The 16,822-nt window shown below is 35.2% G+C and overlaps 1 protein-coding gene across 1 annotated transcript; it reads left to right on the top strand.

The window, feature by feature from the left end:
- Positions 1 to 7,268: 7,268 nt before the first annotated feature.
- On the top strand, positions 7,269 to 8,112 carry LOC132046149 (protein RKD1-like). Its single transcript, XM_059436703.1, has 2 exons — positions 7,269 to 7,577; positions 7,771 to 8,112. Exons 1-2 carry the CDS (start codon positions 7,269 to 7,271, stop codon positions 8,110 to 8,112), a joined length of 651 nt encoding a protein of 216 aa, XP_059292686.1.
- Positions 8,113 to 16,822: the final 8,710 nt, after the last annotated feature.

A 16,822-nucleotide genomic window follows, 5' to 3' on the forward strand; every position in this document is an offset into this window, starting at 1 on the left:
AGTTTAACACGGAACTAGCGAGATCATATCTAGATTAAACCAAAATAATCATGCTATATGCGGGTGTACATCAACAACAATGAGACTAATCATGCTTACAGAGGATTACACTATCATTTACACATAGAGGACTAATCAAGATAGCATATCTAAACACTAATTAAGTACCATGATACTACGCATCATCTATGTTTGAAAAAATTACCATATATGTCCAGATTTACATACTAACATTCAATACTAATCAACTTAAGCTAAACAACTAATATGATTAACTTAATCTATAGGCATTTAAGCATCACTTTCACCAAATAAGCAGAAACTATGAACTAAACTTAACAACATATTCATGAACTAATGATTAATAGGCGGATATGAACACGATCTACTAAGAATAACAAGGGAAAGCAGGCTAATAGCATAACAAACAGCTAAAATGCAAATAACTAAACTAAAAACTAACCTAAACAAATGAAACTAATTAAAGGGATAAGTTTACATAGAACAGAACTGAAGCAAAGGGAGAAGGAAGATTACTGATTTAAATTTAGCTAAGGAACATTGCAAATAAACTGGCAACAAAGCATTGATACAGTTAGAACCATATGACCAGCATCTGCACTGAACTTAAAATAATAGATTCATGACTGATCTCTACTAGCCAAATTTAATTAGAGGAAGCTATACTAAGTTAAGACAACAGCTACACCAGACAGTACCTAAACCTTTTAAACAGGGACAAAATCATATGATTATAACTAATCTTCATCCATATTATGTGAATAAGCTATAAACATACTAATCACTTGTCGACTAATGCTAATCACTAAATAACCACACATATCATACCCTAATCAGTATTTAAAGACGATAATGCGAAGGAGAGGGACTAAAACAGGAAGGTAACACTCATAAAACATAACTAAACAAGATTTAAACATGATCAAATATAACCAAACTGGATTCAAATGGGCTTAAAACTAGCGACTGATAAACATGCTAGGAAAGAATAGTAATTAACATATGCAAGCAACAACTAATCTAGCAATTAACACTACTACACTAAACAATCTAGCACGTATAAGCAGAAAATAGCTAATAAATGCTAAAATAAATAAAAGGGAGGAATATTACCTTTTTTGAGTGCAGCGAAGTGGGTGCGGGTCTCCGATTCACACTCGAAACACTTCAAATTCGAGGTTGCGAAACTCGGATTCACAACAACCACAGAACAGACGAAAAAAATTGTTTGAGTATTTTTGATTCGATATTTTGTGATATTGTGACAGCTAAAAAAAAATACTTTGCAGGGGATTTCTTGGGATTTCTTGGCTAAAAACCTCTCTTTATTGTTCTTGGGGAATTTCTTGATTCCATAAGAAAAATCCTCAAAAAATCCTCCTCAAACTGACTTGGAACCGATTATTTATAAGGCGATTTAGGGTTTGTTGCGAAGAGGAGAGAGAGGAGCGTGAAGAGGAAAGTGGGGAACAGAGGGAAGTGGGAGCGGGGTGTAGGCGGCGGTGGTGGGGCGAAGGAGATGATGATGAAGAAGAGAAGGGAGCGGGAGAGAGAGGAGCGGGCGGCGGAGAAAAAAATGAAAGGAAACCCTTAATTGAACGAATCCGGGTCGGGTCGGACGGGTAATGGACTGGTTGTATTTCTTTTGGGCTGGGTATTTAAAATATGAATTGGATATTAAAATGTGGACTGGTCTGAAAATTGGGTTGGGGTGAATAAAATTGGGTAGTGGGCTATGAAAATTGTTTTGGGTTAATCCGAAAATATTGGAGGTGAATTGGGCTCGTATTTGAACTAATAATAATAATAGCTAGTAACCGTAATAGAATAATGAAACGCCGATATTGATAAGAGGCTAATAATTATAGTAAAAAAATATAAATATTTTTTAATTTGTCAAAAATATTAGAAGCGTAAATAGGTATTTCGGAAGAGAGGTGGGACAAAATTGGGTGTCAACAGCTTGTCCCTCTTTGCCCGGTAATGATGAAAAGAGTTGTCGGGCAAAGACGTTGACTCAGTAGCCTATTTTGTCCCGGCTAACGGAAACCTGAGAAAATTATGACCGAACTCCGGCCTCTGAGTTGCCTACATATCTCGGGTTGCACGAGAATCAGGTCGAGTGTAGTTCTGGGACAATTACGACACCTGAATGACTAATGAACCCCGATTGGCGCGAATCTTGCAAAACATTGCCCCAGTGTCGAATTATGATGACATCTTTGGGTATTATGATAGAACTTGAAAATTGAATTACTTTGGAATGCAAAGAATACTTGTGATTAGAGAAGAGTGTTCGAGGTAGATCTTTGACCCGTGTCGGGAAGTCTGATTATCCTTCCCAACAAATTGCCCCAGTTCGTACGCCGAAGAACTAGTTCCACGATTTGATGTGTGATGCCAACTTCGATATTGTTCACAGCCACCAGCTAAAAACAATTGTTAGCAATAAAGAAATATATGTGTAAATAAGGCAAGGTTGGAGGAGTTTGCACTTGTAATCCCTGTTTCGAAAGTTGAATCCACAATATGCTTTGGAGATGAATTAAATTTATGGCTTCCAATTGAGTTGACATTGAGATCCACTTCAACGAGAGCCGCATTATAAAATGGGTGCCCGTTCGGAGGTGGGGTCGAAATATAAGATACCCGCATTCGGAGGTGGGTGCCTGAGCCGAAATATAAGATACCCGCATTCGGAGGTGGGTGCCTGAACCGAAATATAAGATACCCGCATTCGGAGGTGGGCGCCTGAACTAAAATATAAAATACCCGCATTCGGAGGTGGGTTCCTGAACTGAAATATAAGATACCCGCATTCGGAGGTGGGTTCCTGAACTGAAATATAAGATACCCGCATTCGGAGGTGGGCGCGCTGGAACCGAAATATAAAATACCGCATTCGGAGGTGGGCGAACTAAAATATAAAATACCCGCATTCGGAGGTGGGTTCCTGAACTGAAATATAAGATACCCGCATTCGGAGGTGGGCGCACACTCGAAATATAAAATACCCGCATTCGGAGGTGGGCGCCGAGTCGAAATATAAAATACCCGCATTCGGAGGTGGGTGCCTGAACTAAAAATACAAAATACCCGCATTCGGAGGTGGGTGCCTGAACTGAAATATAAAATACCCGCATTCGGAGGTGGGTGCCTGAACTAAAATACAAAATACCCGCATTCGGAGGTGGGTGCCTGAACCAAAATATAAAATACCCGCATTCGGAGGTGGGCGCCTGAACTGAAATATAAGATACCCGCATTCGGAGGTGGGCGCCTGAACCAAAATATAAGATACCCGCATTCGGAGGTGGGTGCCTGAACTGAAATATAAATCCCGCATTCGGGTGCGGGCGCCGGTGCGAAAAATAAATCCGCGTCCAGGTTCCACAAAAAATATAAATATGGGGCACGAAAAGGTAAATCCACATCCACTTCCACAGTGCAGAAAAATAAATCCACGTCCACTTCCACAGTGCAAAAAATATAAATCCACGTCCGCATTTTGCGGTACAAAAATGTAAATCCACATCCACTAGATATAAATCCACGCACTTTCAGGTGGGTGCGAAAATATAAATCCACGTCCGCATTTCACGGTACAAAAATGTAAATCCACATCCACTTCCACAGTGCAGAAAAATAAATCCACGTCCACTTCCACAGTTCAAAAAATATAAATCCACGTCCGCATTTTGCGGTACAAAAATGTAAATCCACATCCACTTCCACAGTGCAGAGAATATAAATCCACTTTCACTTCCACTTTCATAGTGCGAAGATAAATCCACGTCCACTTCCACAAAATTTTATAATGCAAACGAGTTAAATCCACTTCTACGTCCACCATGTTCATAATAAATCCATGTCCACTTTAAAAAATTGTATTGTAAAAATATAAATCCATTTTCACGTCCACAATGTTCATAATAAATTCACGTCCCTTTCCACAAATTTTATATTGTAAAAATATAAATCCACTTCCACTTTCACAATGTTCATAATAAATCCACGTCCCTTTCCACAAAATTTTATAATGTAAAAATATAAATTCACTTCCACTTTCACAATGTTCATAATAAATCCACGTCCCTTTCCACAAATTTTATAATGTAAAAAAATATAAATCCACTTTCACTTTCACAATGTTCATAATAAATCCACGTCCCTTTCCACAAATTTTATAATGTAAAAAAATATAAATCCACTTTCACTTTCACGTCCTCAGTGTAAAAATGTAAACTCATGTCCACTTTAAAAATTGTATTGTAGAAAGGTATATCCACATTTATGTTCATATTCTAATCCATGTCCTGTTGTGACGGAAGTTAAATTGTCCCCACAATTTAACATATGATGTGAGGTTTCGATCTTGTTATCTTAATAAATACCACATTCTTAAAATAACTTGTTATCGACTTGAAATAAATAAGTATATATAAAGTGATGATAGAATTGAGGAGTTTAACCCGATAATAGGTGACCATGTCCGTATCCACTTTGAAGAAAGTTAAATCCACAATTATATGCCCTTGATCCATCGAGAAAATGCCACGAGCTGAAACAACTATTAGTGGTAAGAATATGTAAATAAAAAGAATTTACGCTTATAGCCTTTGGTTGAGAAGATAAATTCATGTCCACTTTTAAAAACGATAACTCTTTGATCACGTCCACAATTTGAAGAAGAGTCAAATATGCGCCACATCTGTGTTAATTGAAACCTGTCTCATCAAAGAAAAATTGTGAGTTAAAAGAAAATTGGTTGACTTGTGCTTGTTGGGGAACTTGGTCCTTGAAGTGATTCTCATCCCGATCGTGTCCACGTTCTTCGAGGCCCCACCAGATATTTTGCTTTGCCAAGGAGTTTCAGTTATAAGTAATAAAAAGTGTATTTTGAAAATAAGAGTAATGAGATTTGGATGACTTCGAAAAAAAGAAAAAAAAAAACTTAGTGGCTCTAATAGATAAAATGATTGTGAAGACTCGAATTCGAACTTATCGATATTTCTTGAAAGATATGAACGAACTTTATTTAAAATCATTTAAGAACACTTTTGCGTCATTTCTAAAAATTGCCCCAGTTTCCAATCCTGGAGGCGCTTTGTTCTAAACAGTTGAAAAGTGAGAAGATATAAAGAAAATTTTTGGAAGCGATTTTGATCGATTTCGAAAATTTGTCCCAGTCTCAAGTTACTAGGACACATAAATTTAAACAACGCGAAGACTAAAACTTCATACAAAATCCTTATGTGTCTTATATGAACTGAAGTGGTTGGACAAACCAAAGACTTTGAAATTTTTAAAATAGAAGGGCCGAACCCGCCTTGGGTTGTCTACGTATCCCAAAGGAATCAGGCCAGGCGTAGTTCGTGAATAAGAACTTTTGAGGTTTTTTTTTTTTTTTTTTTTTTTTTTTATTTTATAAAAGGAGGGCCGAATGATTTATGAAAATGATGCCTTTTGGCGACGATTAATGGAAATGGGCCCTACACCAGATATGGAGATGAGGCTATTTAAGCCAAATGATTTATGAAAATGAGGCTTCCCAAGCTTGCATAATGAGGTTTTCTTTTAAAGCCCGATGGCTGATGAAAATGAGGTTTTAAAACCAGTATGACTCATGGTGTAAAGCATTTATGCGCTTAATTTGAAAGCATTTGCGTAGGGTATTTGAAAGCGATAATGCGTTTAAAAATAGTAGTGCGATTCATGCGCAGTGCGTTTGAAATTATTTATGCAGAGCCTTCGAGAGCAGTAGTGCATATGTTGTGCATTTGAAAGCATTTTGTGCGAAGCATTTGAAAGCAATAGAAAATATTTGTACATCGATTCATTTGAAAATCTTTGTAAAATTTGAGAGTTGTTAGCAGTTGGGGGGCATAATTAGTCCTAAGAAAACTCAAACCGTTCGGTGCATAGTCCTTGCAAGGCTGTAAACATTACGTACTTTCTTTCCTTTTACAAGAAGCGTGGAATTACTCCTAGATAAAATTAATGCAGGTGTAAAAAAAAAAAATTAGTGCGATATTATTTCGATATATAAAAAAAATAGTGCAAGCGCGCGATTCGTACAAAATATGTGAGGTAAAAGTTGTGCAAGTACAAAATATTTGAGGTAAAAATTGTGCCAGTGCGAGATCAGTACAAAATATTTGAGATAAAAATAGTACTAGCGTGAGATCAGTACAAAATATTTGATAAAAATAATGCTAGCGTGAGAGTGGTATAAAATATTTGAGATAAAAGTAGCATTAGTGTGCGATTAGTATGAAAATCATTCAAGGTAAAAGTAGTGCGAATGCAAGTGCAATATCAGTGCTCTTTTTGAAAAAAAAAACTTAATACGTCCAATTTTAAGGCGGACATGCCCAAATAAATTAACCAAGTCCTATTATAAAGGCGGACATGCCCAAATTAAAATGATTAGTCAAATATAAGGCGGACAAAGCCCAAATTAAAATGATTAGTCAAATATAAGGTATAAGTCACTGTATTGTAGACTTAGGGTAGATAATTTACTTTAAAGTACTAGTCTTGTCTTTATATATTTCTTATGTGTATAAGTACTAATACAAATTATTTCTTGTCAATATAGATTTCTTAACCGTACTTATATAACGTAATTAATTGATTCTTGATTTGTATATCATGGCTTTGACGTATTACAGATTTGTTATCGCTTATATACGTCTAAAAAAAACAATACGTATCTATACACAATTCCGGATTTTTTTTTTTTATTTATTTTTATTTTTTTTTATTTTCTTTCTGCTCATTGATTTTTGTGGCCGACAAGCTTTATAAAAGCAGCCGTTCCACTTTTCAAAAAGTCTTTTACCCCTCAGGTGAAACCCCGATGGCCGACAACTTTATGAAAGGAGTCATAAAAGCAAACTACTTTCCAAAAAGCGTTTTAAAAGAGTGATGTGCATCTTCAAGATCTAGCCGTCCACTTGTAAACATCCGTTCATATAGAACCAATCGCATATATGCCTCGGGATCCTTCCTTTTGAATCCAATCCAAGAAAAAATGCAAGGTAATTCGGGACACTACGCTATCGATCATCGTATGATTTCGCTTTTGATGCGCTAACAATCCTTTGATGATGGATTTTACTCTTGAAGATCCATTTCATTCATCTTTTTATAACCCTACCCTGTGTGACGGTCATATTCGAATATCTATTTGTATACACTAATAGTATTTGTTCTAAATAAATTAGCTAATGTGTTATAATGTTATGGGTGCAGGGATGTGGAGTGAAATGAGCGGTGGATTTGGATTAAGTACCCAATTACCAGGAATTTTTGGAAATCAAGAAAAGATAATGACTAATGATCGTGTTGAGGAAATTATAACGGAAAAAGGGAAGCAAAAAATGTTGTCTCGAGAAACAATTTCAAAGTACTTTTATATGCCAATAATTCAAGCGGCCAAGGAACTTAATATTGGGGTGACATTTTTGAAGATAAGATGTAGGGATTTGGGAATTCAAAGGTGGCCACATAGGAAGTTAATGAGTCTTCAAACACTAATCAAGAATGTTAAGGTTCACTCTCTCTCTATATACACATCTTTTATACACTCTTGTTTTTCATATAATATTATGGTGATAAAAAAAAATTCCTTTTTAGTTTATGTAATAATATTATATTCTCTTAATATTTCGTTTAGAAAAAGAACGTTAAGATTCATTCTCTATATAAACATGTTACCCTTGTTTCGATGATGAATATTTGCAGGAATTGAAGAGGGGGGAAGGAAATGGTATGGAACAAAAGTGGAAGGATGTGATAGATTCATTAGAGGAAGAGAAGAAAAGGATGGAAGAAATTCCAGACATGGAACTTGAGGAGAAAACAAAGAGATTAAGGCAATCTTGTTTCAAGGCTGACCACAAGAGGAGGAAGCTTATGGGTATGGCGAAATTGCAGGCTTCTTTTGATACTTACTGCGATAGTGGTCCCGGTTCGGACAATAATGCTGCTATTGGTTATGGCCATAGAGAGGAAGATGATGAAGATGAAGTCATTAAGTCTCTTCTTGCTGATTTCACTTCCGGTAGCCCAACCTTGCATGATTGAACTTTGTTTTTTTTTTTTAATTTTTTTTTTTTTTTATGTTCCTATTAGCTACTCGAAGAAAGTAGTTGGGACAATGGTAAAATGAAATCAATCTAAAACTTCCATTTGTGAATCTTGTCGTAAAATGTTTTGAAATGCACTCCTTTTCTTTTCAATTAAAGGCGAACAAACCTAAAATGTTTAATTAAAGGCGAACAAACCTAAAATGATCAATTAAAGGCGAACAAGCCTGAAATGTTCTATTAAAGGCGAACAAGCCTAAATGCGGTGCTTGATCTATGATTATTAATGATGCAGTGCCAATGATCTGGGGATCTTCTACCCTTCCAAAATTCACATCTAAAAAGTTCCTGCACTCAAAGAAATTTTGTGAGTTTCAAATTTAATCGGTATTAAGTTGGCTTTAGACCGTGTAAAATATGAATGCTCCGCCAGTTCCCCTTTAGCACAAGTCAACCTCTTCTTTTTGAAAATAAGTTTAAAAGAAAAGATAAAAAGAAAAGAAAAAGAAAACAAGTCAGTATACGGTAAGAACATATTATCGCACATAAACACATTATTGCACATAATACATCGCGTTCTATAATGCAAGGGACCTCTTTATGCCAGAGGTAGGCCTAACGAATATTTGAAGGACAAACATGTCTTTTATGTATCATTCCATAACTCTTCCTAAAACTAATTTACAAGAAAATAAAAATTTATTACGTTTAATAATACAATTCAAAATTAATCTAAGATATCTAACACTTCATCTCCACTAATTTCTTTTAATTGTCTTCAACCCTCCGGCATTAATCGGATGCTCCATGACAACCTGCAACAAAACATTAGTTTTCCTAAAATATTTATCTATAGAGTACTAGGTCCACATATTCTTCACATTTGTCCTTCAAATAAAACACATAAATAGTGAATAGTGTCACTCAGAGTCATGGACTCATTTGGACATTTGGTGAGGTTGACTAATGAACTCAATACACCAGGGGTATTAAGCTTCCTAGGTTTAAAATGATGCATGTCCTTACAAGGTTTTGGTTTTCGCTCTACCCTAGGTAGACTAAGAGTGGGTTTACTAGACACAAGGTTCCCGAGCGGACTGCTCGAGTGAGAAGGCTACGCGGTCACCGTTATTCGGACACCCCGCGAAATCCACGCCAATCTCCTAAAATTTGGGTTCTACGAAGAAATTTGCGGGTGCGCTAAGCACACCTCGCGTGTACGTGTGATAGTGTGAGTTTTCCAGAAGTGGAGAAATATGAACGGAATGCCAGTTTAAGGAAAGCAGTAATATACATATTACATAGAAATATCACATAAGGAATAAAACAATAGAACACTTAAAATATATAAGGAAAAATAATAATAAAGGCAAAATAAAGCAAACAAAACTTTATACAAATTATTTATTAACCTAAGTCTGTTATGGTTAGAACCTAATGTCCCCAGCGGAGTCGCCAAGCTGTCACACCCCATTTTAACCGGGGTCAAAATTAGGAGTATGACGTATTGGTGATTCCTATTTATTGTTTTTAAGGAGTCGCCACCTAATTGATTTTAAGGTGAATTAGGGCACCTAAACATTAACTAAGGTAAAGCTAACTAAACCTCCGTTAATGGTCTGCTTAACCAGTGTGATTCTAGGTAAGGGTTCTATATTATCCTAAAGGGAAGGGGTTAGGCATCCTTTAAGATCCGTTAACTTACGGTTATCCGGCCAAACTTAGGTTAATTAATTAAGGTTAAAGATGATGTAATATTTAAAATTTAAGAAAATGGCTTGTAAATATTGCTATAATTTTTTTGAAGGAAAGTGTAACAATGTTGTTTAGAACTTACAAAAATAATAATTTGCATAAAAAGATGTCTTTAAATACTATTTAGAATAAGATTTATAAAGGTTGTTAAAACTTTAAATGAGAATATATAATAATGCTATATAAGAATGAGATTTGCAAAATATATTAATTTGTATATAAACAGAAGAAAAATGCAAGTTTAAGCAATATTTGATAAATATTTAAAATAACTCAAATGATGAGATAATAATGGATTTTTTTTTTTTTGCATTTAAGAGTATAATATATCAAAATAGCTAATATGAGTTTTCTTTAACCCTTTTATTATTCCTTATTAAATATACTTAGCTAAAAATATGTGTGATTAATTCAAACTTGAAGAGTTATTTATAAATATACTAGAGTTTATATTTACATATTATTGACGTTTTAAAACGTTTATGATAAAAATATATAGTCGTGCTATTTGCAAATTGATCATTCCCAATAAAATAAATATTAGACATTATAGATAATTTGGCATGAAGAAGAGAATGAAACTTATTGAATTAATTTTTTAGTCTTCCTTAAACTAACTACCCACTACTAAACTAAACTTGCTAATTTCACTAAGGTTTATCTAAATTAACAAAACAAAATGTTAATCATGCAATATAAATTAAATGCTTAAAGAATAAAATAGAGGAGTAAATAAAATTGAATGGGTTCAGCCCATTTTGAGCTGCTGCAGTCCGTTATTGTTGGGCTTTGGCCCAAGATCGAATGTGGAAGAATAACGAGTCCCTCGAACTCGTATGCGGTTCATGCATAAAAGATATGAGAGAAAAAGATTAGTATACGATCAATAAGGCTTAAACAAAAAGATACAAATTCAAAGGAGAAAGTAGGTTATATGTATACTATGTATATCTAAGTATATTCCATGTATACACATTCATACACAATACACTTGCAATGCACGGACACATAAAATGCTAGAAGCAGACACAGAATCACCAAACATTCATGCAATTTCTTGCTTTTAGCCTAGAAAAAAAAGATGTACTTCAATTCATGTTTTGAAAGAATGTATTTCGATTCATTTCAGCACCAACAAAATTATAAGAGTATTCACACATCATATGCTGGGAATAACAGTTGGTCATTAGAGACTTTGGACAGAAATAGGAGGGGAATATATGATTCAAACAGGACATTAATTACTTAATAACACAGTTAAAGCAGCAGATTATTTTTTGGGTGAATATATTGATGGTTTTTTGAACAAACAAATAAAAACTTAAACCGAGTGCGGACACCTAGCACTCTATATTCCACTCGAATTAATTCAGGTCACACAGAACAAAACAAACAAGCGTGCAAGTGTACATCATATGCAGAACTCAAATGGGGAATATTCATGCATATACAGGACCAACAAGGTTTTCTAGAGATTGATATCAAAATACAGAGACTTACAGGTATATTAAACCAGAATATACCAATATCTCATGCATAAGTAAACAAAACAGTCCGTTAGATGATCAAATATATAAGCATTAACCAAGTTGAGACACTTAACAGATTTCTGGGCCAAAGTATGACTTAAACAAGTATCACATCAGTTTATCTAGCAAAGTTTGGAACAGGGCAGCATATGACCAACATGGCTTCAAGTTTGAGAAAGAAGACCCATATTCAATAGGGTAAACCCTTTCACAGTATGCAACTCACTTCAAAAGCACAGCCAAAGGGAAAAAGGATCATGCCAAAATTCCTATCCATATCTTCAAATTGTTTACCAAAGACATATAAAAAGTTTTCTCACATAAGCAGAAGGGGAAGGGACTGAACAAGTCCAACATCAGTCTTCTAAGGTTCAAACTTAGGGGGGCTACCCAAACAGATGCAAAATAGTTTAAGCAAGACACACATTGATAGCTTAAACCATCACTGATACCTTTTAACTACAAGATTTCAAATAAACATGAGAAGATAGAGTACTCGTTAAAGGATTAAGATTAACTCAATATCAAACAAATTCTAGGCAAATTCCATGTTTAAACTAGGGGAAAACAAGTTTAAACAGGTATGTTAAAACCTGAAAATACCAAATACCTTTTCAAGTCTCTTTTACATTTTAAGATCTCATTTAACTAATTTGAAACTCATTCAAAAGTCTTGTTAAATCTAACTCTTCATGAACCATCAGATGAGTAGGAATTTAAACATTTAGGTAAACAGGGCTCAATTATATTTTTTTTTTTTTAAAAACATGCTAATGATAGGAATTGAACAAATAGGAGCACTAAGCATTTTATAAACCACAATATTAAGTACTTCAGGATGTCAAATCCTATAGGCAACACTAAACCTCAATTGGTAACTTGAATATTCAACTGACCAAAAGATACATTAACTATCAGAGTTTAACACAGAACTAGCAGATCATATCTAGATTAAACCAAAATAATCATGCTATATGCGGGTGTACATCAACAACAATGAGACTAATCATGCTTACACAGAGGATTACACTATCATTTACACATAGAGGACTAATCCAAGATAGCATATCTAAACACTAATTAAGTACCATGATACTACGCATCATCTATGTTTGAAAAAAAATTACCATATATGTCCAGATTTACATACTAACATTCAATACTAATCAACTTAAGCTAAACAACTAATATGATTAACTTAATCTATAGGCATTTAAGCATCACTTTCACCAAATAAGCAGAAACTATGAACTAAACTTAACAACATATTCATGAACTAATGATTAATAGGCGGATATGAACACGATCTACTAAGAATAACAAGGGAAAGCAGGCTAATAGCATAACAAACAGCTAAAATGCAAATAACTAAACTAAAAACTAACCTAAACAAATGAAACTAATTAAAGGGATAAGTTTACATAGAACAGAACTGAAGCAAAGGGAGAAGGAAGATTACTGATTTAAATTTAGCTAAGGAACATTGCAAATAAACTGGCAACAAAGCATTGATACAGTTAGAACCATATGACCAAATCTGCTTGAACTTAAAATAATAGATTCATGATTGATCTCTACTAGCCAAATTTAATTAGAGGAAGCTATACTAAGTTAAGACAACACTACAAGATAGACGGTACCTAAACCTTTTAAACAGGGACAAAATCATATGATTATAACTAATCTTCATCCATATTATGTGAATAAGCTATAAACATACTAATCACTTGTCGACTAATGCTAATCACTAAATAACCGCACATATCATACCCTAATCAGTTTTTAAAGACGATAATGCGAAGGAGAGGGACTAAAGCAGGAAGGTAACACTCATAAAACATAACTAAACAAGATTTAAACATGATCAAATATAACCAAACTGGATTCAAATGGGCTTAAAACTAGCGACTGATAAACATGCTAGGAAAGAATAGTAATTAACATATGCAAGCAACAACTAATCTAGCAATTAACACTACTACACTAAACAATCTAGCACGTATAAGCAGAAAATAGCTAATAAATGCTAAAATAAATAAAAGGGAGGAATATTACCTTTTTTGAGTGCAGCGAAGTGGGTGCGGGTCTCCGATTCACACTCGAAACACTTCAAATTCGAGGTTGCGAAACTCGGATTCACAACAACCACAGAACAGACGAAAAAAAAAATTGTTTGAGTATTTTTGATTCGATATTTTTGTGATATTGTGACAGCTAAAAAAAAATACTTTGCAGGGGATTTCTTGGCTAAAAAAATACTTTCTTGGGGATTTCTTGGCTAAAAATCCTCTCTTTATAATGGATTTCTTGGGGGGAATTTCTTGATTCTTGGATTCCATAAAAAAAAAAAATCCTCCTCCAAACTGATTTGGAACCGATTATTTATAAGGCGATTTAGGGTTTGTTGCGAAGAGGAGAGAGAGGAGCGTGAAGAGGAAAGTGGGGAACAGAGGGAAGTGGGAGCGGGGTGTAGGCGGCGGTGGTGGGGCGAAGGATGATGATGAAGAAGAGAAGGGAGCGGAGAGAGAGAGGAGCGATGGGGGCGGCGGAGATGAAAAAAAAAAGGAAAAAGGGTTTCCTATTAATTGAACGAATCCGGGTCGGGTACAAATTAAACGGGTAATGGCTGGTCCCGGTTTGTATTTCTTTTGGGCTGGGGTGAATTTAAAATATGAATTGGATATTAAAAATGTGGATTGGTCTGAAAATTGGGTTGGGGTGAATAAAATTGGGTAGTGGCTTATGAAAATTGTTTTGGGTTAATCCGAAAATATTGGAGGTGAATTGGGCTCGTATTTGAACTAATAATAATAATAGCTAGTAACCGTAATAGAATAATGAAACGCCGATATTGATAAGAGGCTAATAATTATAGTAAAAAAATATAAATATTTTTTAATTTGTCAAAAATATTAGAAGCGTAAATAGGTATTTCGGAAGAGAGGTGGGAGGTGTGAGAAAAACTAATAGGTTCTTGATTTGTGAAATAGAATTCAATACCTGTTGATTGCAAATAGAAAGAGAAGAAACAAGAAAAACTTGGGGTGTGACAGCAGTAGAGAAACATGAAGAGAGGTCAGTGATGACAACTGAATTGCATAAGTAATCAGACAAGTAACTTGGAGGTTTGATTGTTCGGTTGAGGATCTAGTGGGGATAAGAGGAGGGGCAATGGGGGGGGGGGGGGGAGGGGGTTCGGGATGAAGAATGGGAGGCGAGGAGGGAGAGGGGTTGAGGGGAGTTGCAGGATGATTAGAATCAGGAATTTGGGCAACAATAAGAGGATTAGAATCCAGTTGAAAAACATCAGAGATGATAGGATCAAAACAAGCAGGGCTATGAGGGTAAGAGGAAAAAATAGGATTAGAAACGGATCGAGATGAGAAGGGAAACACGGACCATGAAATGGACATCTCTAGAGATAAAAATCTTTCTAGTGGAGAGTTCCGTGTTTGTATCCCTTTTGACCCCGGGGGTACCCAATGAAATGCAAGTTCTAGCTCTGTGGGGAAAATTTGGATCTATTCTGAGGAGAAGTAGAAGCAAAACATAAACATCCAAATGACCTTAGGAAGTTGTATATAGGAGGTTTACCAAAAATCAGTTCATAGGGAGTTTTGCCTTTAAGAACAGATGAGGGAAATGTGTATTAAGAACGTACGGTGAGCAAACATTCCCCCAATAACAAATAGGTAATTTAGATTGATGCAAAAGTGCCCTAGAGGTTTCCAAAAGGTGTCTATGTTTTCTCTCAACAATACCATTTTGTTGAGGGGTCCCAATGCAAGAAGTTTGATGAAAAATGCCTTGTGATTTAAAAATTCGGAAGGTAGGCGGTACCACTACCTAATTCTAGAGCATTATCGTATCGTATGACCTTCACTTTGTGATTAAATTGTCTTTCCACCATGGACAAAAATGTTTAAGCATGGAGAAGACATTACTCTTTTGTACTAAGTAAATAAGTCCAAGTACACTTACTAAAGTCATCAACAATTGTAAGGAAATATTTGTAACCATTATGAGTTGGTGATTTATAAGGACCCCATGTGTCAATGTGGATTAATTCAAAAATACACTTAGTCTTGATAGAACTAGTAGGAAATGGTAGTTTAGATTGCCTAGCCAAAGGACAAACATCACAAGGACAATCAATAGTAGAAGATGATAAAATTAAACTCATGCTTTTCATTGCGAAATTGGGTAAATGTCCCAATCTAATGTGCCACAACATTACATTAGAGTTGGAATTTAAAGAAACAGAACTACTGAAATTATTACATGCAGGAATTGAAAAGCTGGAAAGTAATCTTAAGCTATTCTTAGAAGAACTTGGAAGATGAGAAACAGGTGACTGGAGAACATAGATGCCATTTCTAGCTTGACCAAGAGCACGAGGGATCTTACTAAAAGGTCTGCACATAACACAAAGTGAGTAGAAGAAAAACTTAGGATACATAAAACCTCTGCAAAATTTATTTACGTAAATTAGATTGATTTTGAAAGATGGAACAAACAAAACATTATGAAGAATCAATTTAGGATATAACGTAACTGAACCTCCATGAGTTACCTTGACCCTAAAAGAATTAGGAAGATTGATAAAAAGGGAGAAGGCAACGGTTTAAGGCTACGAAAAATTTGGCATCATATGAGATGTGCTCGGATGCAGAGTCAATGATCCAAGAATCGGTGTTCATATATGTAAAATAAGCAACAATGGTCATTGAAAATATTACCGGGACGGTGAACCATATTAGCATTCAATACCGAACTTGAAACCCCAGCTACTCACCAAGAAGCTGGAACAACTTAGAAATCTGATCTGGTGTGAAGGGCTTTCCAGTACACTCAACCATACTAGCATTTACCCCTGGATTGCCAACTTTAGTATGTTTAAGAATTTGAAGCAGCTGACTAATTTGCTCTTGAGTAAAAGGGTTTTCTTCTCCCTCAAGAAACACAGTGTGTTGTGCGTTAGGGGTTCCTAGCACAGCATTGCTTTTAATTCCTACTTGGAATTTCTGATTCTTTGTGAACTTAAAATTGGCAGGAAACCCAATTATTCTGTAGCACTTATCAATAGAATGTCCTGGTTTCTTGCAATGTGAGCAAATTAAGTTGTTCCTCTTTCCTTTATACTCATAGTTCTGAGGCTTATTAGTTGAAGAGTGTTCTTTGAACTGCCAAGTAAAAGGATGAATCTCCAGGAAACTTAGAGTTGACATAGATTTCCCTTTGCTTCTCATCTTGAATCAAGAGAGAGTAAGCAAGATTGACATTGGGGAGAAGAGAGATCATGAGTATGTTGCTCCTCACAGGGCCATAGATGTCATTTAGTCCCATTAAGAGCTGAATAAGCCTTTCATCCTGGTGAGACTTCAACATTTTAGTTTTTCCTCCACATTTACTGATATGAATCGA

The sequence above is a fragment of the Lycium ferocissimum genome, unplaced genomic scaffold (genome assembly GCF_029784015.1).
Source record: "Lycium ferocissimum isolate CSIRO_LF1 unplaced genomic scaffold, AGI_CSIRO_Lferr_CH_V1 ctg9652, whole genome shotgun sequence".
Classification (NCBI taxonomy): domain Eukaryota; kingdom Viridiplantae; phylum Streptophyta; class Magnoliopsida; order Solanales; family Solanaceae; genus Lycium; species Lycium ferocissimum.